This window comes from Coregonus lavaretus (genome assembly GCF_964263955.1).
Source record: "Coregonus lavaretus genome assembly, chromosome: 33".
Classification (NCBI taxonomy): domain Eukaryota; kingdom Metazoa; phylum Chordata; class Actinopteri; order Salmoniformes; family Salmonidae; genus Coregonus; species Coregonus lavaretus.
The window spans coordinates 19,624,397-19,650,399 of NC_140020.1; the positions used below are offsets into that span (position 1 = coordinate 19,624,397).

Sequence of the window (26,003 nt, forward strand, 5' to 3'; positions counted from 1 at the left end):
AACATAACGAAGGTCATTATGGCCAAACAGTTCTATTTTTGTTTCATCAGACCAGAAAGGTACGATCTTTGTCCCCATGTGCAGTTGCAAACCATAGTCTGGCTTTTTTATGGCGGTTTTGGAGCAGTGCCTTCTTCCTTGCTGAGCGGCCTTTCAGGTTATGTCGATATAGGACTCGTTTTATGGTCCTGTGTAGCTCAGTTGGTAGAGCATGGCGCTTGCAACGCCAGGGTTGTGGGTTCGATTCCCACGGGGGGCCAGTATGAAAAATGTATGCACTCAAAGTCGCTCTGGATAAGAGCGTCTGCTAAATGACAAATGTTTTACTGTGGATATAGATACTTTTGTACCTGTTTCCACCAGCATCTTCACAAGGTCCTTTGCTGTTGTTCTGGGATTGTTTTGCACTTTTCGCACCAAAGTACGTTCATCTCTAGGATACAGAACGCGTCTCCTTCCTGAGCGGTATGACGGCTGCGTGGTCCCATGGTGTTTACACTTGCGTACTATTGTTTGTACCGACGAACGTTGTACCTTCAGGCGTTTGGAAATTGCTCCCAAGGATGAACCAGACTTGTGGCGGTCTACAATTGTGGCTGATTTCTTTTGATGTTCCCATGATGTCAAGCATGGGAAAGTTGCAGCGGAGGGTGCAGAGGTGGTGGCCGGGGTAGGGGTAGCCAGGTGGAAAGCATGGCCAGCCGTAGCAAATGCTTATTGAAGTGTATGTGGGGAGGGACAAAGGAGCTCTCTGAGGCTGGTTGAGCGGGACTGGGGGGTCTACAGTGAAATTGTATAATAAGAACTAACCCAAACAGCAATAGGCTAGGCATATTGACATGGGAGAGAGGCATAACGCAATCACAGGTGTTATTCGAGAGGGCTAAGACAAGAACTGGTAATGGCCACGAAAGTTTGGGCTGAGGCTAAACAGATCAACAGGATGGGGTACCGTGTAAAGGAACAGTCCAGCAGGCATTAGCTGTGTAGCTGAGTGATCATAAAGTCCAGTGAACAGCATAAGTAAGTCCGGGAGCAGTTTGTAGGCTGCTACAGCACAGGCAAGCAGGGGGTACGGCTGTTGATTGTACATGCTAGCAGGCCGGGGCTAGCAGATGGATCTTTGTGGTTGTCGCAATGGGAAGCCTGTTGAAACCACATCAGACGATTACGTCGGCAGACCAGTCGTGATGGATCGGCGGGGCTCCATGTCGACACTAGGAGGTCCCATCCGGTTGACAGAGAGGTAGATAGCCAGGAGATGGGCCTGGCTCGAGGCTAGCTCAAGGCTAACTGGTACGTCGGGACAGTGGTGATTAGCCAACAACAGCCATTCGGTTGCAGTTAGCTAGTTGCGATGGTCCAGTGTTAAGGTCCAGTGATTCAGTGATTCCGGCAGAAAATCCGATATGCTCTGGGTCGATAGCACGCTGTGTAGACTGGCAAATAATTGTCCAGGTTAGAGCTGGCTGGTAGCTAGTGCAGGTCACGGACAGTGGTGATGACCGCTAACGGTGGCTAATAGCAAGTAGCTAGTTAGCTGGCTACGTTCAGCCATAGGTTATTGATAAAAATAAAGAAATAATATAATCCGTATATTTAGTTAAAGGATGGAAAGTGAGAGAGAGAAATATATAAAAAAAAAAGACAAAAAAACAGGCTATTTACACGAGGACACAACAGAATACATGACCGCACTACTATGCCATTTTGGATATCGATGCTTCAACAAAGCAAAGTACTGAGTAAAGGGTCTGAATACTTATGTAAATGTAATGTGTATTTATTTTTTAATATCAATTTGCTAAATGTCTTTTAAAAACAGTTTTTGCTTTGTCATTATGGGGTATTGTGTGTAGATTGATGAGGGAAAAAAAAATATTTCATCAATTTTAGAATAAGGCTGTAACCTATCAAAATGTGGAAAAAGTCAAGGGGTCTGAATAATTTACGAAGACACCGTAGATCCACCTCCTTGTTTCGTCCTGTGTAGCTCAGTTGGTAGAGCATGGCGCTTGCAACGCCAGGGTTGTGGGTTCGATTCCCACGGGGGGCCAGTATGTAAAAAAAAAATGTATGCACTCACTAAGTCGCTCTGGATAAGAGCGCTTAATGACTAAAATGTAAGTGACTAATTACAGTGGCAACTTAATCACAGTGTTTACAGCGCAACAAACACTTTGTCCTACATTACGTCTGACAACTGATAGTAAACAGCCTCTCCAGCCTTCTTACGCAAATGAGTGTTCCCCTTCGTATCCTCTCTCTCAAATCATAGATTAGGCCCAGTCGAGTTGACATATTTGATTAGTACTCTGGAAGAAGAGTGTGTTAGTTGTAAACATGAACATACCAGAGAAGATACATTGGTCAGGAAGCTGATTGCCTGTAGATAAAACATGCTGAAAAAGCAGCACATTGCTGTAGAGCAACACTGTCTCAGTGCACAATGCACATCAAAAGGACAGACAATGGGCTGCAGCTGACTGTTCTGAAACCACCAAGGATTATGGCTGGGCGATATGGCCTAAAAATCATAACATCATTTTTTCTAACTTATGGGAGATTCAAGATACAGTGGGGGAAAAAGTATTTAGTCAGCCACCAATTGTGCAAGTTCTCCCACTTAAAAAGATGAGAGGCCTGTAATTTTCATCATAGGTACACGTCAACTATGACAGAAAAAATGAGAAGAATTTTTTTTTTCAGGAAAATCACATTGTAGGATTTTTAATGAATTTATTAGCAAATTATGGTGGAAAATAAGTATTTGGTCAATAACAAAAGTTTCTCAATACTTTGTTATATACCCTTTGTTGGCAATGACACAGGTCAAACGTTTTCTGTAAGTCTTCACAAGGTTTTCACACACTGTTGCTGGTATTTTGGCCCATTCCTCCATGCAGATCTCCTCTAGAGCAGTGATGTTTTGGGGCTGTCGCTGGGCAACACAGACTTTCAACTCCCTCCAAAGATTTTCTATGGGGTTGAGATCTGGAGACTGGCTAGGCCACTCCAGGACCTTGAAATGCTTCTTACGAAGCCACTCCTTCGTTGCCCGGGTGGTGTGTTTGGGATCATTGTCATGCTGAAAGACCCAGCCACGTTTCATCTTCAATGCCCTTGCTGATGGAAGGAGGTTTTCACTCAAAATCTCACGATACATGGCCCCATTCATTCTTTCCTTTACACGGATCAGTCGTCCTGGTCCCTTTGCAGAAAAACAGCCCCAAAGCATGATGTTTCCACCCCCATGCTTCACAGTAGGTATGGTGTTCTTTGGATGCAACTCAGCATTCTTTGTCCTCCAAACACGACGAGTTGAGTTTTTACCAAAAAGTTCTATTTTGGTTTCATCTGACCATATGACATTCTCCCAATCCTCTTCTGGATCATCCAAATGCACTCTAGCAAACTTCAGACGGGCCTGGACATGTACTGGCTTAAGCAGGGGGACACGTCTGGCACTGCAGGATTTGAGTCCCTGGCGGTGTAGTGTGTTACTGATGGTAGACTTTGGTCCCAGCTCTCTGCAGGTCATTCACTAGGTCCCCCCGTGTGGTTGTGATCATTTTAGTGTGTGGCTAATCAACTGTGGGAGCAATTATTAGGAAATGGAAGACATACAAGACCACTGATAATCTCCCTAGATCTGGGTCCCCCCGTGTGGTTGTGATCACCGTTCTTGTGATCATTTTGACCCCACGGGGTGAGATCTTGCGTGGAGCCCCAGATCTAGGGAGATTATCAGTGGTCTTGTATGTCTTCCATTTCCTAATAATTGCTCCCACAGTTGATTTCTTCAAACCAAGCTGCTTACCTATTGCAGATTCAGTCTTCCCAGCCTGGTGCAGGTCTACAATTTTGTTTCTGGTGTCCTTTGACAGCTCTTTGGTCTTGGTCATAGTGGAGTTTGGAGTGTGACTGTTTGAGGTTGTGGACAGGTGTCTTTTATACTGATAACAAGTTCAAACAGGTGCCATTAATACAGGTAACGAGTGGCGGACAGAGGAGCCTCTTAAAGAAGAAGTTACAGGTCTATGAGAGCCAGAAATCTTGCTTGTTTGTAGGTGACCAAATACTTATTTTCCACCATAATTTGCAAATAAATTCATAAAAAATCCTACAATGTGATTTTCTGGAGAAAAAAAATCTCAATTTGTCTGTCATAGTTGACGTGTACCTATGATGAAAATTACAGGCCTCTCTCAACTTTTTAAGTGGGAGAACTTGCACAATTGGTGGCTGACTAAATACTTTTTTCCCCCACTGTATATATCTAGATATTTTTTATTATTATTATGTTCTCTCTAAACAAGCGCTGTTGCACAATTAAAGGTCAACAAATAAATCATGTTTTGTTACAAATTTAACCAGAACCATGCACAATGCACATCCACTAAATGACCAACTTCTGGTAGCAGGCAATATAGAAAATGAACACAGGTCTCATAAACAATCTCTCAAGCGCAAGCCCACGTGCTAGTGAGTAGCCTATTTGGATCTATTTGCTTGCGAACAAGGTAGAACAGTTTAACTGTTATGAATACACCCTCCTGTCCGTCTCCAAATGTTTGAACAACATAGCCTGTTCACTTTGTTTAGCTGTTGAAATCAAGTGGCCTACCTGGATAAGAATATGCTTATTTCTCAGAATGAGAACGCGTTGCCAATTCCTTATATACATGTAAATGCATCTTTATATGGTAATTGCACATTTATAAAACACAGACTAGACAGACAGCAGATTAGTGTGTGGCTAAAATGCTGCTAGCGGTACATGGAACCGCAATGCCCTGCGCGACAGAAACTGAGCATTAATTTTCCACAATCATGTTCATTGATACTCCTGTCTTAGTAGGGTCTGCTTTGTTCTAAATTTTGGGAGTTCAGACATAAAAAGGGTATCATTACAAAGGTTAAGTTCTCCTCATTGACAGTAAAATAATGACGGATTATGTTGGACCAAATCTAGATGATCTTTCGTCTTTGTTGTGAGTGGCAGGGGCTTGGTGTCTGTGTGCGAGTGGGAAGGTGTGCAGTGCACACAGCACAGAAGGAGTGAAGGAGACGAGACCAAAAAGACAAAGAATAATTAAAACGGAAAGAAATTGAAACGTCGATTGTTACGATACAGGCATTTGGAACATCGCACTAAAATAAATTGAAATTAATATATCGCCCAGCCCTACCAGGGATGCTCTCTCTCTCACAAACACACACACACACACACACTTCCAAAGAGATACATAATGTCTCCTATCATAGAATTTCTACAGGATAAATTATTAAACCATCCATATTATATGTGAAGTGGTGGCCAAAGTGCTCTCAAATATCTGATTGCACATCTGATTGTCCAATAATTGTGTAAAACCATTTGTTAATAAAGAGAAGGCTGAAGAGGACACAAGTGCTGTGTTTATCCAGGACGACACATCGCCCAACATGTGAAATGAAAAGATGAGAGGCTGCTCTCCTTTAAATCATAGCCTGTGGTAGGATATGCTATGGTTAGGTAGGTAAAGCAAGACTGGTATAGCTGCTGCTTAACTCCCACTGATTAAGTGAGGGGACCAAAAGGACATTAGCATCATAATTTGCCTACACATGGATCAACTGTCAACACAAACACTACAGGGAAGTCGACCCCTACGTTTCTCTGTATCTGTATGACAGGTGTCTGTCTAGAGTCTAGACTCTTGGGGTCAGTTTTACTGAGCATTTACAGTTAGTTATTCATGAAGTTATTCATGTGATTTTAAGAGGGGCCCAAACACAAAGGCAAATGTCTAAATGACAGCTTACATCTTCCAGGTGCAAACACTTAGTAAATCAAGCCAGAGCAAACTCTTCATTGGTGTGAGACTTAAGGCTAATTTAGATTTCACGGAGACGCAAGGTTTGGAGCGTAGCAGTGTCGCAATGTCGTTTTTCCTAACTCCACACACACAACCCAAACAGGGGTAGTAACACTAATACAAAATCTATGTGATATATGAGAGAATGTGATTGGTGTGAGCCTAGTGGCCTCATCCGGAGAGCCATGTCCCTTAGAGGTGATTGGGAGGTGGGAAGTGTTGCTAGCACGCAGAGAGGAGAGGGGAAAGGTTTCTCACCCCTTAATGGGAAAGGGCAGGTAGGTGGAACGATGGGAAGAGGGCGATCCTTACCTCTGTCCTCAGGAGACGGATGCAGGGGCTTCTTGTCAGCCAACGGGACCTCGGGTTTGCGAGCTGAAAAGCAAAACATGTTGGTTAGTAACGTCCTCCTCTACCGTCGCTCTACGAGTCTATGAGGGCAGCCACTCGAACACAGAACAAACTGAACAGACATTCTGCAAGCAGGAGGATGTGAGACACTCAAGTGTTTCCTGTGCAGACTTAAGGGAGAGTACAGAAATCTTTGCAGTGCTCTGCAAGCGCCTGTAACTTCAGATGTGGGTTTACTAGATAGGAGGCTTTCTTGCAATCAGTCTTAACACCCTTTGGAAACAAAAACCTAAAAGAACAGAAAAAGGTCCGTTTTTTTCCCACTCAAGACAGATATCTAGGTGAAAGGTGCTTTTCAATTGAACTGAATTGGAATTGACGAAACCCCTGAAAATAAATGACAAATGTGAGCACTTAGAACGAATGAATCGTGATAGAAATAATGATAGAATGAATAGATCCATCATCTCCAAAAGCCTACACCTTGAAGGTGTTAGGGAAGTCTCCATGCCTCTAGATCAGTGATTCCCAACCTTTTAAGAACTGTGGCACACCTTGATGGTACAAAGAATTCTGAGGCACACCTCAAATGTCCTTATGTCTCGTCTGATAGTGATATATACAGCAAATAATATATTTTCTGTGAATTGTTTTTTAAAAATTAATTTTCATAGTTCCTTACTCATGATGATTAATTTGTGTGTACCCCTTTAAGAGCATCCCATGATCGGTTGAAAGAAAACAAATGTAGCTCCCATGAAATGGGTCTTTACTTTTGAACGGTTTGGGCTAGAGACAAGCGGTTTTCTGCATTGTAAAAGTGCAACCACGGACACAAAGCCATGCTCCGTTTGTTTCTATAGCAGAGGCTGTGTTAGAGCTAAGCCTAAATCAGACTTGCCTGTGCTAATGGGTGATGCTCGCCCCTTTAAACAATACCTTTTTTACATCAGCCTGAGCGTACCGGACTTGAAACAACGATACAGATGTTACCATGCTCCCAAATCAAAATGCCATGTTAATTCCACAGGTCACGTTCTAAAGTGAGTGTTACATTTGTTAAAATCAAGATGAGGAAAAGTTTTGCGGCACACCTGAGAGTTCCTCAACGCACACCAGTGTGTCACAGCACACTGGTTGAAAACCATTGCTCTAGAGATCTAAATTAGATCCAGATCTATAGCAAAGTTAAAAGACCTCCGGGTACAGTGGGTTTTATCTCTCTCAACAGCCGGGATGAGAGCCTAGAAGTCTGCTACGTGAGACTTCAGTGTGCCATTAGACAGGAGTCAAAGGATCCTAAATATCTACATGCATCACGTCTCTGTTCGCCTTTGCAGACAATCAAGGATTCAGATCTGGACTGAATTTACAACATGGTACAAAACAAAGTTGGGAAATTCATAGATGTTAGTTTATTTTCCCTGAATCCTAAACCCCTCAGGGTCGTATTGCAACACAGTCATCATCTGTGCATTAATTAATAACGCGCCAATTTAGGCCCCCTCCCCGGAGCTTCACAGCACTTCTGAGAAAATCGTTCCAGAGAAGAGCAGCGTTCAAATCTATAAATCATTCTGAGGAAGCGATTAGAACCCTCCTCCACCTCTCCATCTGATTCTTCCTGGCCATTACCCCCAAGACCTGTTGCCTTGTCAACCAAACCGATGGAGACGTGAACGCCTAATAACAATCATGATCACCTCTGGAGCATACATAACTAGAGATTATATTAGGTGACAGGGTGCGCTAATAGACACGAGCAGAGGTACATGTTTGTGTTCGTCTGCCCATATTGATTGATACTGTACAAACACTCGGCAAGAGACGAGTGAAGAGTTCCTGCTTCTTGGAAACTAACGCTGAGAGAGACAAGAAGTCATCCACAGCCAGCCTCTCCATTAAAGGATAGTGATCTACTTTTACCAGGGGCGCAACTTTGGTTTTAGAAGTGGGGGGGACATTCTATTCTTTATTTTTAATCCAGTCGGATAAACACTCCAAAACAGCCTACCCGACCGCTCGGAGGCGTCCGCATGGTCCTAAAGCACACCTGTGCCTCGTTTTGTATCACACTCCAATGATAAAACTGTGGGGGACAACAATTCCATTTCAGAATGAGGGGGGGACATGTCCATCCCCAGTGAAAGTTGCACCCCTGACTTTAACAATCGTTGACATGATCATCTAAAGGAGGTTGACGATGGTCACGTTGATTATGAAACAGGCCTTACCTATGCTTTTTGATGGTGGCGGTGGCTTCTTGGGTCTCTGAAAAACAGAAAGTAGGTCAACGTGACAAAGAGGACTTCTCATTCAGTTACAGTAGCCCTCAGTTTAAATATCATCAGACTCCCAGCAGATGCACCATGATGGCCAACAAGTAGAGAACGAAAGAGCACTTTATTGCTCCACTGAATTAGGTTTAACATTCAGGGAATACGTTAATAATTACAGTACGTAGTAAGGTAACAAGTCAAGCCTTTTTCTAAAGAAAAGCAACCCAAAATACCTGGCGTTACACAAGCTGACACAAGTCATAATGCACTGACGGGACAATTATAAGGACAGCCAATAGTCCTATACAAGCAAAGAAAATGATTTTTTATTATGGCGTGGGAGTGTCTCTCTCCATCTAGCTACTTCAATAGGCGCTATTGCAACTAAGACAGTGGCCCTGGGGTTAATGGTTTGTTCAAGGGGGCAATGTTTTTCAATGCACAACTACATTTCATTACTTTTGGGTGATTGCACAGAGGAATTTCACGTTTAACAAAGAAGAAAGTCAGGGTCTGTTCAATCATTGTTTGTTGCTCCTTGGTCTTCATCAGTTTCTTAAAATTCTTCCTAATTCACTGTGTTCTTTTCTGCCTGGCTTCTGTAATAAATTCGAACATGCTTAGGCTTTATTCTTATATGATACATTTCCAATTTAAACTGTTTATCAATAGAAACACAAGGCTTCACAGATGCAGATAACATGACAGCTGTTCAAGGTAGTCAGCCTGAGCAATCCACTGTGCCGAATCACTGATCTACAAATCAACTTGCACTTTTTATCCTTAGATAGAAAGATGAAAGAATCTGCACAATGCCTTGCTCAGGCCCATCAGTGTGTCAGAGTATGGAGGGCTGAGGAGTGACGCCAGGTATTTCATGCTGAGGCCAGAGCATTACTCAAAAGAGAAGCACATGCACCAAATGAATACATCAAGCAATTATTTTCCGTTCCACCATGATCTTAAAGCCGAGATCCGTGAAAGTTGAAACAGTGCTACTGCTCTCCCCAGGTGCAAGCATATGTTTTTGTTTTGTTTTTGAAAAGGAGGAGATGAGTGTCCAGCAAAGAAGAATAAAATAATTGTAGCACATACTGTGCTGTTCTATTTGCTCTTGCAATGATGTCCAATGTAGAAAAAAATAGTATTTGATGACAATTTCCATGGCAACTTTCCTTGTTAAGGCTATATCTGAGAATGAATTGCAGCCAAACTGTGATAGCACCAGTATCTAATCTGAGAGCTATAAGCAGCCACTTGACAATTCATGTGTCTTACATGCTGTAGTCACGAGGGCCCGCAGCATGAAGAATCACAGGGAATGTGGGACTTTACATTCTCTTAACCACATTAAAGAGAACGAAACCGGGAAAATATTGAAATAAACAAACAATCTTCACTATATCAACAGCATCAGTGGAACACCTATATGGGGTGTTAAAAGCTCAGTTGTTAGGAGGTCAAAAGCTCAGTCGTTCTCCTGTAATTAAACTTTATGCATTGACCATAGGGATGGGGGGAAATCAATACAGCAGAGTATCACAATATTATATTGATTCTATGAGTAACATTTTTTGCTAGGTCGTTAACGTTAGCTAGTGCTAGTCGGCTGTACATGCGCAAAAACGTCGGTATTTCTCCTCCTATAGATTGGCCTCAATTTTCCTTTTAAATAGTGAGCCAAAATGTTTTCAGCACTTTTATTTCCACGTCTCTTGTCCCACTGCAGCAGACATAAACAGAGACAGAGACAGAGACAGAGACACAGAGACAGAGACAGAGAGATACATATGTTTGGAACATCGAATCGCAATATCGAATCGCAATACATATAGAATTGTGATCAATCGTAACACATATTGAATCGCAATACATATCATATTGGCGCCTAAGTTTCATGATAATATTGTATCGTGAGGTCCCTGGCAATTCCTAATTGATAATAAGATTGATAAAATGTAAATGTATATGCTACTAATATGTATCCTGTAACAACCCAAACTGAGACTTCTATATACCATGCTCACAATAACAACTTAGAAATAAAGAAAGAGAGAGGTTCAGAGAAAGAGAGAATATGAATGAAATCAGAGAGGAAGAGAGAGCGAGAGACTGGCCTGACTGCCTCTCTTAATGGAGAACTGTTCATGTCTGCCCTCTACTGAGCATCTAGCAGAACTGAGAACATAAACTTCCATCCCATCGGCCAGGGCCTTAAACAAAGGGCAACATTGAGCTCCATTATGGCGTAAATACTCCCCTAATGCTCTGGGTCAGAAGGCTGTTCACCACCACTGCTTGACCCATTGACCTACGTATGGTGATGCAGAGCAGCATGGTCTCTCCACCGGGCCGTGACACGACACAACAACAGCAGCCACTGTGTGGGCCGGGGAGGCAACAGGTGCCAGGACACTTTGCAATGGCAACAGAGCTAATAAACAGGGACTATAATGTGTATAAAAATATTTAGAGAAAGCATAATTTTCAGTCTGAGGTGTGTGATGACTTATAGGAGACCCCTTACAGAGACCCCAATATGACCAGTCAGCAGAACATATAATGAGGCTATCACTCTCATTATAACTGCTCTCCATATCAAAAGGAAGAGTCCCATATGAATTATGTGAGCATACACCAAGACCATGTACTCTAACACAAGCATGTAGAAATCCCAGCCTACCTCTTCCGGTTCCTGCTTGGGAGACAGTTTGACTGATCCTCTTGATGTGGGAGCCGGCTGCAACATAAAAGGATTTAGTTTTGAAAGTTTTTATAATGAAACATGTATGATCATTAAACATAGGTTACTAAAGGACAAGACCACTAGGGAACACATACTGTATGTTATCTGGTGTTCACTATTTCTTTCATTTTACCTCTTTGTCTGCGTCTGACATCACAGCCACAAAGTTGTCAGGAAAAACCCCCTCTTTACCTCCGACCTCCCCTCTCCACCACCCCGGCTCCCCTGTGTTCTGAAACATAACAACAAGAACTTAACTGGTAAAGCATTTTTTAAACATTACGATGAAAAGGCTAAGATAAAAGAACATACTAGAGACTCCTGAGGGACAGGAGTCTGAGAAACTTTCTAAATGTCTGCATCAGGCCATTTTGTAATCAAAACAAATTATTCTCTGAATAAACAATTATGCCTTTGATTCAATATAATCAGCTTGAATCAGCTTCAAAGCCCACAACCTCACTTCATGTTAGACATCACATGTAAGTCTGCTTAATGGACACTAGATGGCACTTAAACATGATTTATCCACAGCGAAACATGATCTGTCATAATGTGTCTGCCTTAAATAACAAACCATGACTCAAGAGCCACATAACCTCTTAAATGGTAACTCAACCTCTCCATATGGCCTAGCACCGTCTTGGCCACGTTCCCAGTCAGGGCACTAATGCTTTTCTTCAGGGTGTGAAATTCAACAGGGACCCAAGTCCCAAGTCTCTGGCCAATGTCAAGGGAAGCTAACTGCCATAGATCACTTACTTGCTATGACGACAGCTTCCTCTCATCACGCTGCTTCCAAAACACAGCAGGGTGCTCGTTGGTGATCAGGGTCGTGTTTAGAGGCCATTTTGAAATGGAAGAGGTACTACCTGAACTGGTCCAATAAGAAGATCACCCATTTCCTGTTACAAAATGTTGTTGTGCCTACTGTAAACTACCCAGGTCTACCTAAATCCTAATACGAATCATTAGGACTAAATACTTAAATCCATCCCTAGGGTGAGTGAGATGAACACACTGAGGATCACGGACCGGGATGGACCATGTTGACCAGGTGTATAGTGTAAACACGTGGCTGGGAACAAGCCTATACATCCTCTAGTAACCTCTCTCCCTTACAAGAGGGACAGTTATGTAGACTGCTTTTAAAACCTTTTTTGACTAGCAAATGAAGACTGGTAACGTAGTAGGAGTAGTAGTAGCTTTAAGCTTTTCCACTGAATATTGGTTAGGGCCACAGGCTTATAGCTGGTGCTGGTCAGGGTGGCAATACTTACCTTACTCAAGATCTGTATGACGTCACCCTCTTTTAGTGTCAGCTCGTCTTCGTTTGTGGCTTCAAAAGCAAAGGTGGCCTTGCAGTATTCTTTTACTGGAGGAAGAGGAACAACACCGTTCTTGAGAAACGCAGTCATTGACCAACAAAACACACAGAGTAAATTAACACATACAATAAGAGTCAAGTGATGGATGTGGTTAGGGCTGTGGCAGTTCCGAAATTTCAGCAGCCGGTGATTGTCAAGCAAATAACTGTCGGTCTCACGATAGCATCTCCTGGCTTCCACATATAGCATACAAGCCAATGATGCAAACCTTTGGAACATTACATTTTAATAAGTATAATAAATCCATGTAATATAGCCTACACTTTCACAATAAATTCATTATTTATTTTAGACAGGTCTAAAGAAGCATGAGATGAAGAAAATGTAGTCTATTTCAGAACAACAGAATAGCATACTCTGAGTTGTCCTTATGTTAGGTCCTGATCTGGCTATGCCATACGGCTGTGGGCTACACTAGTTCATTTAACATGATTTGCTTAGAATTCCGTGGCACTATTTTATATTATTTTATAGTGTGAAGAATACAATTGAACAAAGCTGAATAAAATAGAAAGGATATTTTCTCCAAACGATTTGAGGGAGTGTGCACATGCGGCTATTCTGTGTTGAGCGGTTAACAAAGAAATAGGTACTCCTATATGCTTAATTTAGTTATTAATGTAACTTTAGTTGTTCTACAAACGTTGGGCTATATGTTTTGATTTTCAATACATTGTAAGGCTGCATGATGCCATTAATGATGATTTGAAAATAGTCGCTTCAAAAGGCATGAGCTCTGCTTAGCTTTTTTTGTGCAGGCTGTACACACTTCATCAGTCTCTCATTCACAATTTGACAAGCACTTGATAATGCCTCGAAGTTTACGGCGGCATCCCCTTTGTGTGGCCGTAATGCACCCTAAAAATATCCATGCCTTCTGCGGCCAGTGGCAGGAGTGCTGTGTTGTGCCCTTCTTCCTGAGTGCTGCGCGCTCCGAAGCACCTCTCACTCACATGGCTCACACGTCATCGGATCTTTCTCACAGGCTACAAGTGAAGACAGACGCATCGGGGATGCAACTGCGCGTGTCCTTATCCAATTCCGAGGTGCATATTGAAGATATTGGAATTATGCAATTATGCATGTAATGATTTTATTATAAAAAGGTGCATTTTTATGGTGAAAATTATCTTCCCCAAACTTGAAACTCACACACTGCTTATGTATGCCAGTTTGGCTCTACACCCCTTGTAAAGCAGATTAATGATCTTAATTTTAAGAAGTTATTTGGCCACTTTAATTGTGATACAAACCTTATCAAAACATATAGGCCTATGGGCTAGGCTACATGAGGTGTGCGACTATGATTTGAAAAAGTCGCAAAAAAAAGGCATTGTTTCTTGTCTTACTGCACACAAGCTGGGCATCATTCACAGGTTATAATATATAATTCACAATTGATAGGCTAAAATTGTGACTCATCAGACTATTCTTGATTTAATCTTGTCTTGACATATACTAAATAATATATGTGTGAAATTTGCTTTGATTTAGAATGGACCATTATTATGCACCTGTCTCTAAACAGGGGCAGCGGGGAAAAAAACCTGTCATCTATGCTCTTAAATAGCAAATGGAAGACGCTCTTCCCGTGGTTCATTTTCATGCCAGCCAGGTAGGCTATACTCCTGTTGTAAAGATAAGCAATGTGCTTAATATTAGGAAAGTTGAGAAATAAATATAGTAGGCCTAGCCTATAGAAAGCTGATGGGATCCTCCTCTTTTTAATAGAGGCCATCACTCTGTTCTCGCGCAATTGCATAGACAATAGAAATGTTGCGCAACATGAGCTCTCATGAAGTGTTTGATTAGATTTTCGATGGCATTTGCATTGATGTCAGAGTGATTAGAGGGACAATAGAATGCTGAGTACCAGTCAGTTAGCACGTTTGGCAAGCTACTAATGGCCATCAGCAGCATCAGAGCTTGGAGAAGCCTAATTACCGTGACTAAATGGTCACGTGGAATTTGACTGCCTTCATGACTCGTGACCGCCGGTGTGGCGGTAATACGGTCACCGCAACAACCCTAGATGTGGTAAGTTTGTTCCTAGTGATACCATTACAATTGGCTAACCCTAACCCTGCCATTGGCTTTAAAAGTTTAACACTTAGGAAGCAACTGTGTGAATGTAGTTACACATTCCCCAACAACATAACAATATATCCCCCTTGAACCTACCCTCAATGTAAGAACAAATTGTTAGAATCACAATAAAAACACCATAAATGTTGTGCTATGATTATCAAGCGTTGGACAACAGGTGTTGGACAATGGTCTTTATGGGCATGACAAAACACACATATTGTACTGTCTGAGAACACAACACTAGATGCCATTTTGTATTTAACAGTCACTTCTAATCATAAACACTGGGACCTTTACCCTCTCCCTTACCTTTTGCTTTGCTGTCCCCCTCTGCTTTCTGTGAGTCTGTCGCGTTGGAATGGGCGGGCTTTGCGGTAGATGGTAATAATGGGATTGGCTAAAATGAAGCAAACCACAGATGGATTTACTGACATGATTGTATGCACAGTACAATGCCCAGATGGTCTCCACCAATGAGAGACTAGCCATGCCTGACCGGAATGAACACAGAGCACAGGGTCATCAGCGGACTCACTGATTGGTCAACAGCGTGCAGGTCAGTGTATGTGAAAAGTATGGCAGTCTACTACAGAGTACAGTGGGAAAAAAAAGTATTTAGTCAGCCACCAATTGTGCAAGTTCTCCCACTTAAAAAAATGAGAGAGGCCTGTAATTTTCATCATAGGTACACGTCAGCTATGACAGACAAAATGAGAAAAAAATATCCAGAAAATCACATTGTAGGATTTTTTATGAATTTATTTGCAAATTATGGTGGAAAATAAGTATATGGTCAATAACAAAAGTTTCTAAATACTTTGTTATATACCCTTTGTTGGCAATGACACAGGTCAAACGTTTTCTGTAAGTCTTCACAAGGTTTTCACACACTGTTGCTGGTATTTTAGCCCATTCCTCCATGCAGATCTCCTCTAGAGCAGTGATGTTTTGGGGCTGTCGCTGGGCAACACAGACTTTCAACTCCCTCCAAAGATTTTCTATGGGGTTGAGATCTGGAGACTGGCTAGGCCACTCCAGGACCTTGAAATGCTTCTTACCAAGCCACTCCTTCGTTGCCCGGGCGGTGTGTTTGGGATCATTGTCATGCTGAAAGACCCAGCCACGTTTCATCTTCAATGCCCTTGCTGATGGAAGTAGGTTTTCACTCAAAATCTCACGATACATGGCCCCATTCATTCTTTCCTTTACACGGATCAGTCGTCCTGGTCCCTTTGCAGAAAAACAGCCCCAAAGCATGATGTTTCCATCCCCATGCTTCACAGTAGGTATGGTGTTCTTTGGATGCAACTCAGCATTCTTTGTCCTCCAAACACGACGAGTTGAGTTTTTACAAAAAAATTATATTTTGGTTTCATTTGACCATATGACATTCTCCCAATCCTCTTCTGGATCATCCAAATGCACTCTAGCAAACTTCAGACAGGCCTGGACATGTACTGGCTTAAGCAGGGGGACACGTCTGGCACTGCAGGATTTGAGTCCCTGGCGGCGTAGTGTGTTACTGATGGTAGGCTTTGTTACTTTGGTCCCAGCTCTCTGCAGGTCATTCACTAGGTCCCCCCGTGTGGTTCTGGGATTTTTGCTCACCGTTCTTGTGATCATTTTGACCCCACGGGGTGAGATCTTGCGTGGAGCCCCAGATCGAGGGAGATTATCAGTGGTCTTGTATGTCTTCCATTTCCTGATAATTGCTCCCACAGTTGATTTCTTCAAACCAAGCTGCTTACCTATTGCAGATTCAGTCTTCCCAGCCTGGTGCAGGTCTACAATTTTGTTTCTGGTGTCCTTTGACAGCTCTTTGGTCTTGGCCATAGTGGAGTTTGGAGTGTGACTGTTTGAGGTTGTGGACAGGTGTCTTTTATACTGATAACAAGTTCAAACAGGTGCCATTAATACAGGTAACGAGTGGAGGACAGAGGAGCCTCTTAAAGAAGAAGTTACAGGTCTGTGAGAGCCAGAAATCTTGCTTGTTTGTAGGTGACCAAATACATATTTTCCACCATAATTTGCTAATAAATTCATAAAAAATCCTACAATGTGATTTTCTGGATTTTTTTTCCTCAATTTGTCTGTCATAGTTGACGTGTACCTATGATGAAAATTACAGGCCTCTCTCATCTTTTTAAGTGGGAGAACTTGCACAATTGGTGGCTGACTAAATACTTTTTTTCCCCACTGTATGTCATATGGGTTAGAGTTAGGCTAAAACATAGACCAACATCAGAAAGCTTGGGATGAGAAAGTGTTGACATGGAACAACAAGCCTTTCTTAGTTACTGAGTGAGCAGACAGACAAGTGGTAGAGCCAGGCAGGCCTAAGTATATTCTGTGTTTTTCTCAGCTAAGGTGAATGTCCTCTAGATTGTGGGTAACAAGCTGTTGAGTCACGAGGAGAAAGAGCAGAGAGAGGAGAGAGACAGGAGAGAGAGAGGAGAGAGACAGGAGAGAGAGGAGAGAGACAGGAGAGAGACAGGAGATAGAGAGGAGAGAGCGAGAGGAGAGAGAGACAGGAGAGGGAGACAGGAGAGAGAGACAGGAGAGAGCGAGGAGAGAGACAGGAGAGAGCGGAGAGCGAGAGGAGAGACAGAAGAGAGACAGGAGAGAGAGACAGGAGAGAGAGACAGGAGAGAGAGACAGGAGAGAGAGACAGGAGAGAGAGACAGGAGAGAGCGGAGAGAGACAGGAGAGAGAGAGAGAGGAGAGAGACAGGAGAGCGAGAGACAGGAGAAGAGACAGGAGAAGGGACAGGAGAGAGAGACAGGAGAGAGAGACAGGAGAGAGAGACAGGAGAGAGAGACAGGAGACAGAGACAGGAGACAGAGACAGGAGAGAGAGAGAAAGAGAAGAGAGAGAGGGACAGGAGAAAGAGAGAGGAGAGAGAGACAGGAGAGAGAGAGAGGAGAGAGAGACAGGAGAGAGGAGAGAGAGACAGGAGAGAGAAAGAGAGACAGGAGAGAGAAAGAGGAGAGAGAGACAGGACAGAGAAAGAGGAGAGAGAGAGAGGAAGAGCAGAGCAACTCCTCAGTTGGTAGAGCATGGCGTTTGCAACGCCAGGGTTGTGGGTTTGATTCCCACGGGGGGCCAGTATGAAAAAATAAATAATAATAATAACAACAATGTATGCACTCACTAACTGTAAGTCGCTCTGGATAAGAGCATCTGCTAAATGACGTAAATGTAAATGAGAGAGAAAGAGCAGAGCGAGAGTGGAAAGTGGGGAGTGGAAAGTGCCAGAGTTGCTGCTACTGATGGATTGACTGTGTGAACGACAGCGTAATGGAATATGCCATGTTGTAAGCTGTGGGACAAAGACTGAACCAACGCTGCCATGACAGAGACAACGGGGAGAAGGGGGGAGAGAGAAGAGTTACGGGGGTTAAATGGAAGCTAGAAATCATCAACTGAAACCTACAGTGTGCTAGTTGCGTGATTATTAAGTTATCACTATTCATGCAAATTAAGATGTCACCAATTTTCTGCTGTAGTTTGTCTCCCTCAGAAACACTGAAGAAAACCTCAGAAACACACTGAAATATCGCCCTCAGAAACACTGAAATATCGCCTTCAGAAACACTGAAATATCGACCTCAGAAACACTGAAATATCACCCTCAGAAACACTGAAATATCACCCACAGAAACCCTGAAATATCACCCTCAGAAACACTGAAATATCACCCACAGAAACACTGAAATATCACCCTCAGAAACACTGAAATATCACCCACAGAAACCCTGAAATATCACCCTCAGAAACACTGAAATATCACCCACAGAAACACTGAAATATCACCCTCAGAAACACTGAAATATCACCCTCAGAAACACTGAAATATCGCCCTCAGAAACACTGAAATATCGCCCTCAGAAACACTGAAATATCGCCCTCAGAAACACTGAAATATCGCCCCCAGAAACACTGAAATATCACCCTCAGAAACACTGAAATATCACCCTCAGAAACACTGAAATATCGCCCTCAGAAACACTGAAATATCGCCCTCAGAAACACTGAAATATCGCCCCCAGAAACACTGAAATATCGCCCCCAGAAACACTGAAATATCACCCTCAGAAACACTGAAATATCACCCTCAGAAATGACGCCAGGAAACTAGGTCAGTTAGAGGGAGCAGGGAAACTGCTTGCCTGCCATCCAAACAATTTGCGACCAAAATAAAGGCTATCAGCTGAGGAGGAGGAAGGGTTGACAACGAAACCCAACCCACGCTACGCCTCTCCCAGGACTTAAACAAACACTAACCACAAAACTAAATAATACTGACTGGTGGTCCTCGTAAAGGATAAACCATATTGATAAACCAGCTGGGACGTTAAACCATATCGACACCGACCACTTATCGTGGACATTTTGCTGATATCGTTCATTACAATAAATAACTTATAGGGTGCTACTAGAGAAATGTGAAGTTTGAAATGAAGTAAGTTTGCTAAGATGGGTGATAGTTAATGGGACAATTGATAACTACAACATTCAAGAGTAATATAAAAAATATATACTGGTGCACAATGATATAAACTTATCGTTCAATTTATCGTAATTGTGATAATTCAGTCAGTTTATCATGAAATGTATTTTTGTCCACGTCACCCAGCTTTAGGCTGAACTCAGAATGTTAGTTAATGTAAAACAAGCTCATAAACCAATAATATCCTATGTAAAACCACACTCTTTCAGCATTGGTCCCAATGCATTCCAGTTGGAAATGTCTGACTTTAGTGATATGACACATTCTGACCATAAACATTCTTACTATTGTTATACTGTTATGTAACAGACAGTTGGAACTTTGGACACTTAAAAAGCATGCCCGTCTTCCTCTCCAATTGTGAATTGGTTCTCAGAGGACTTCAGTCTATTTTAAGGGGAAGTACGTATTTGAGCCTTATTGGGACCTGTTGAGGTGCATGACACCTTGTGAGTGAGTTCTCAGACATCTCTCAGTCCCAGCTCAGCTCACTTACTTTGTCTTTCTTCTCCTCTCCATCTGTGCTGGGCAGGCGGACCTTTAGCTTGACTGAGCCTTCCCTGAAAATGTCCCCAAAGCCCACCCCCCGAATCTTCTTTGGCTGGGTGATCACTCCATTGCCTGGAGAGGGGTGGGTGGGGGAGGGGGGGAGCAGAGCTTCTTTACCGTTGCCATCTGTGGGAAGGACAAAATGCATGAGGCGAATGGAACAAAACAAAAACGGACAGAAACATGTAGACATTTGTGCATGAGAAGAATACCCACACTAGCTAAAAATGTCCAGAGACTACAGCCACCCTAGTCATAGACTGTTCTCTCTGCTACCACACGGCAAGCATTACCGGAGCGCCAAGTCTAGGATCAAAAGGCTTCTTAACAGCTTCTACCCCCAAGCCATAGGACTCCTGAACAGCTAATCAAATGGCTACCCAGACTACTTGCTTTGTAGTCCCCCCCCCCCGCACCCAACCCTAAACCGCAAATATAGAAAATGACGGCAGAAAAAAAATTGACAGGCGGTGCAGGATATTTTCCCGCCTGATTTAGATACGTTTCTGCTTATAATTTCTGACATTTTGGTAGTCAACTTGTCTATAATTAGATACATGTAGCTTCTCTTCTGTCATTATATGTTGCTCTAGAAGACTCAATAAACCCTTGCTCAATAGAATGATGTAATAGATCGATAGAATTAATGCTTCAATCTAGTTGACGTCAGTAAAGTTCTCTGTCATCTTTCGTGGAGCAAAGTTGTTTAGGGACTGGGGAGAAAATACAATAACGAAGAAAAAAAAACAACGAGATTTTCTGTGCAAAATGTCCAAATGACATCAGTTTGACGGTTTTTAAGAAAAAAGACAATTGTGAAAATTACCCAACGTGTTTCTGCTAAGATTTAAGTTTGGCTTTGATGCATATTTTATGTGGTTGAAATACTAATCAGCTTTTATGAAGACAACACCTCTACAGATGGTATCTAACTGAGCATTGCATTCTCTCAAGATGCAGAAATAAATAAATCATATTTCTCCACTCCAGTTCCCATGTCCAAATTTTGTTAATATTAAGGCTATGTGAGAGGTTATAGACCTACAGTCAGTGTCCAGATTTCAGTTTCCATGACGCAACTAAACAGTAGGCTACAGTTCCCTTGACATGCCATAAGCCTATTTGAAGTTCCGTCTTGTGACTGTCGAATTTGCATTGCGACTCACAATCATCACACATAACATAGCTGGCACTGCGATCATCCTCTTTTACCACTTCACCTAATATTCTTGCCCTCCCATCTCTTAATCTTAAACTCATCTTTAGAGGCTTTTGTCTTATTGAATTAAACTTCAACAACTTTTTCTGCCCGTTCCCAAAAGCATTATTTGGCGATTGGCTGTATAGGCTATTTGGCTCGTACAGTTAAACCCTGACGCTTAGGCTTATGGACTAATACCAGATAGCCTAAAATAATGAAAGAAAAACCTCAATGTAGCCTATAGATATAAATTGCACAAGAACAATACATTTATGGATTTAAGGTATTGTTTTCTCTTTATTCAACCCGCGGATATAACTGCAGATTAGGAGTCAACCTGCGTATCACTAACACACACACACTATAGTCTGTACATACAGTCCTTTCGGAAAGTATTCAGACCCCTTGACTTTTTCCACATTTTGTTCCTTACAGCCTTATTCTAAAATTGATTAAATTGTATTTTTCCCTCATCAATCTACACACAATACCTCATAATGACAAAGTGAAAACAGGTTTAGACATGTGTGCAAATTTATACAAAATAAAAAACTGAAATACCTTATTTACATAAGTATTCAGACCCTTTTGCTATGAGACTCGAAATTGAGCTCAGGTGCATCCTGTTTCCATTGATCATCCTTGAGATGTTTGTACAACTTGATTGGAGTCCACCTGTGGTAAATTCAATTGATTGGACATGATTTGGAAAGGCACCCACCGGTCTATATAAGATCCCACAGTTGACAGTGCATGTCAGAGCAAATACCAAGCCATGAGGTCAAAGGAATTGTCCGTAGAGCTCCGAGACAGGATTGTGCCGAGGCACAGATCTGGGGAAGGGTATCAACACATTTCTGCAGCATTGAAGGTCCAAGAACACAGATGCCTCCATCATTCTTAAATGGAAGACGTTTGGAACCACCAAGGCTCTTCCTAGAGCTGGCCACCCAGGCCAAACTGAGCAATCGGGGGAGAAGGGCCTTGGTCAGGGATGTGACCAAGAACCCGATGGTCACTCTGACAGAGCTCCAGAGTTCCTCTGTGGAGATGGGAGAACCTTCCAGAAGGATAACCATCTCTGCAGCACTCCACTAATCAGGTCTTTATGGTAGAGTGGCCAGACGGAAGCCACTCCTCAGTAAAAAGGCACATGACAGCCCACTTGGAGTTTGCCAAAAGACACATAAAGGACACTCAGATCATGAGAAACAACATTCCCTGGTCTGATGAAACCAAGATTGAACTCTGAACGCCTGAATGCCAAGCATCACTTCTGGAGGAAACCTGGCACCATCCCTACGGTGAAGCATGGTGGTGGCAGCATCATGCTGTGGGGATGTTTTTCAGCGGCAGGGACTGTGAGACTATTCAGGATCGAGGCAAATATGAACAGAGCAAAGTACAGAGAGATCCTTGATGAAAACCTGCTCCAGAGCGCTCAGGACCTCAGACTGGGGCAAAGGTTCACCTTCCAACAGGACAACAACCCTAAGCACACAGCCTAAACTCAGGAGTGGCTTCGGGACAAGTCTCTGAATGTCCTTGAGTGGCCGGACTTGAACCCGATCTAATATCTCTGCAGAGACCTGAAAATAGCTGTGCTGCAATGCTCCCCATCCAACCTGACAGAGCTTGAGAGGATCTGCAGAGAAGAATGGGAGAAACTCCCCAAATACAGGGGTGCCAAGCTTGTAGCGTCATACCCAAGAAGACTCAAGGCTGTAATCGCTGCAAAAAGTGCTTCAACAAAGTATTGAGTAAAGGGTCTGAATACTTATATAAATGTAATATTTCAGCATTTGTTTTTAAATATAAATTTGTAAAAATGTCTAAAAACCTGTTTTTGCTTCGTCATTATGGGTTATTGTGTACATGGATGAGGGGAAAAAACAATTGAATCCATTTTAGAAAAAGGCTGTAACGTAACAACATTTGGAAAAAGTCAAGGGTCTGAATACTTTCTGAATGCACTGTATGTACTCGTCACAACAGGTAGGCTATAGACGTCTCTCATGTAGACACAATAATTGAAACACAAAATCCCGGAGATTCAGCCAAGAACCTACATTCTTAAGCAGCTCTAACTTGTTATGACATGCTCTGCTTGAACATGATTCACGCCTTTATTTGTGAAGCTCTGCTGGCGCCATAATTACCTCCTTCATCTGTTAAGTCGTTCGTCTGTCCATCTGCGTTTGTCTCGATCTCTTTGACGAAGTTAGAGGGGAACAGTCCTGATTTGCCGTTCATGGTTCCACTCCACCAGCCTTCCTCTACCTGGAACAACCAACCAGAAGCCTCTGAATTTCTGATGTAAACATCTAATCACCTTAGAATAAATGCCTCATAATCACCTTATCTGTAATCACCTTATGATAATATAATATAAGGTACTATTAGCTGTCACAATTTGCATCCAAAGTAAATATGGTAATATGTAAACAGTATTAAGTTATCAGAAAGTTAGAGAGATCATGGCAATTCTATTTTTTTCTCCCATGCAAAACTTAACCTCTTAAAAAACTAATTTTAAAAAATGCATTAAAAAAAATACTACTTCAACAGACTACAAATCAACTCTCAACAGAACAATGAGTCTAACAAGGAGACATTCAATAAAGCACAGGTAAGGAAAGCCAATGCAGGAAAGTCATTACGAGCAGCGTAAATAGCTCATTGCAGCGCAGCATAACGAAGCCTTACCTCCTCATTGATGTCAATGATATCCCCTATCTTCAGCTCCAGCTCATCCTCGTTCTGGGGCACATACTCAAACAGAGCCCTGCACTGCCGTTTCTTAGGCTCTGCAACCACAAAAGACAGGAGCCTGAGAAGGCTGGGAACACCAGTTACACCAGTCTGCTCACTGATACCTAATGGCTTCAACTTCCTGGACACAAGTGTGTTTGTGTGTGTACCCTGGCGTGCCTGAGGGCAGTAGTGATGTGGGAAAACATCTATAAAGTAACATATCAGGATATTATTTTTGACAACATATCGTATAGTTTTGAAAATATCGCAATATTATTTTTGTGATAGTTGGCTGTACCTGCACAAAAACTCCAGTATTTTCCTTCATAGCTTGTTCTCCATCTTCTTTTGAAATGGTGAGCCAATTCGTTTTCAGCACTTTTATTTCCATGACTGATCAAAACTTGTTTTTCTCATGGCTCTCTTATCCCTCTGCAGCAGACATATGTTGAGCAATATTTTTGGACCATGGAATTGCAATAAAATCACAGTATTGAATTGCAATACATATTTCAAATCAAATCAAATCGTATTTGCCACATGCACCGAATACAACAGGTGTAGACCTTACAGTGAAATGCTTACTTACAAGCCCTTAACCAACAATGCAGTAAAAAAAAAAGAATGCGTTGTTACCTACCCTTACCACCTGGGGGCGACTAGTCAGGAAGTCCAGGATCCAGTTACAAAGGGAAGTATTTAGTCCCAGGGTCCTTAGCTTAGTGATATAGAATCGGCACTTAAGTCGCACAATTGGCCCAGCGTCGTCCAGGGTAGGGGAGGGAATGGCCGGCAGGGGATGTAGCTCAGTTGGTAGAGCATGGCGTTTGCAACGCCAGGGTTGTGGGTTCGATAAAATAATGTATGCGCTAACTGTAAGTCGCTCTGGATAAGAGTGTCTGCTAAATGACTAAACATGTAAATGTAAATGTAAGTATTGTGATATCGTATCGCGAGATCCCTGGCAATTCCCAGCCCTACAGGGCAGTGTGGGAAGGGTGTCTGGATCTAGAAAGTGGAGGAGAACACTCCCCTCCTGCTAGGGGCACTATGCGACGTTTCGGCAAGGTGGCAGTTCTAAGCTCTCTGAACAAGCACAGCTGCACACAGGGGATGTGTCCCAATAATATATCCTTTCTCCTGAATTGTACACTCGTTCACCACTTCCCACAAATCTAGCATTGGATTGGTGGAAGCATGGTCTAGTGGGAGTATCCATCATATTTCATATACCAGTCAGCTCCTTTCAAATCAGTGAAGGGAAGTGAACAAGTGCACATTTTGGGAAGAAGGAGAGATAATTGCGACGTAGCCAGAGTAAACTACACTGCAAGAAGTCACCTCACAGAGGGGACTCAATGGCTGCTCACTAGAACTGAACTAACACTAGGAACCATGTGTATAGGGCCTAAAACTAACTTTTTGGTCAACCACCAGCCGATGATAATAATAATAATAATAATAATAATATGCCATTTAGCAGAAGCTTTTATCCAAAGCGACTTACAGTCATGCGTGCATACATTTTTTTTGTGTATGGGTGGTCCCGGGGATCGAACCCACTACCTTGGCGTTACAAGCGCCGTGCTCTACCAGCTGAGCTACAGAGGACCACATGATAAAATTCACCCTCCCCTCAGACATTTTTACCAGCATTTGACTAGTGGTCGAGTCCTAATTTCAGGCTCTGGAATGATCTTGTTCATTCCAATATCCTGTACTCTGATAACTTTTAACAACAGGTGTCAAGAGCTCCACTACAGTCAGTGCACATCACTGTCGGACCAAGTGCTGTTGTTAATACCATTACACACGCCTCTGCAGAGACAAACAGACCATTATCATCTCCACTTTAATGCTACATTTCAATAGGGACTACTTGACCTTCACGCAACCCTGCTGTTGACACTTCAATTAAATCAAGTTCTATTCACAAATGTCACAAGATAATGGGTGTGTAGGCTATACAAAGACTCAAGGTGGAAGAAGAGCCTCCATGACTAGCAAATACAGTAGCAGGTGATATATAATATTACCCAAGATGGCGTAGCAGTGCGGACGTGTTTTTTTCTGTGTCCATGTGTAATTAGCCATTTATTAATTTTTTTGTCTATTTTGTATATTTCTCAATTTTTACTTTTCATTCTTTAACTAAATATACCTTCCTGCAACCCGCCTCACCCAAAGTGGAAAGGATTCTAGTATTTCTTTATAACTTTTATCAAGAACGTTAAGCTGAAACTAGTCTAGCTGCAACCGAATGGCTACTTGCTATT

At 42.4% G+C, this 26,003-nt stretch overlaps 1 protein-coding gene across 1 annotated transcript in view; it reads right to left on the reverse strand.

Moving 5' to 3' along the window:
- cd2ap (CD2-associated protein) overlaps positions 1–26,003 on the reverse strand; it is a 73,964-nt gene that overhangs the window by 21,390 nt on the left and 26,571 nt on the right. Inside the window, exons 4-12 of the mRNA XM_084150990.1 lie at positions 23,680–23,780; positions 23,133–23,253; positions 19,720–19,898; positions 15,023–15,110; positions 12,518–12,612; positions 11,371–11,469; positions 11,175–11,231; positions 8,447–8,483; positions 6,174–6,236 (exon numbers count right to left, since the gene is read on the reverse strand). Of these exons, the coding sequence (XP_084007116.1) occupies positions 6,174–6,236; positions 8,447–8,483; positions 11,175–11,231; positions 11,371–11,469; positions 12,518–12,612; positions 15,023–15,110; positions 19,720–19,898; positions 23,133–23,253; positions 23,680–23,780 (840 nt within the window). The remainder of the gene's footprint in view (positions 1–6,173; positions 6,237–8,446; positions 8,484–11,174; positions 11,232–11,370; positions 11,470–12,517; positions 12,613–15,022; positions 15,111–19,719; positions 19,899–23,132; positions 23,254–23,679; positions 23,781–26,003) is intronic.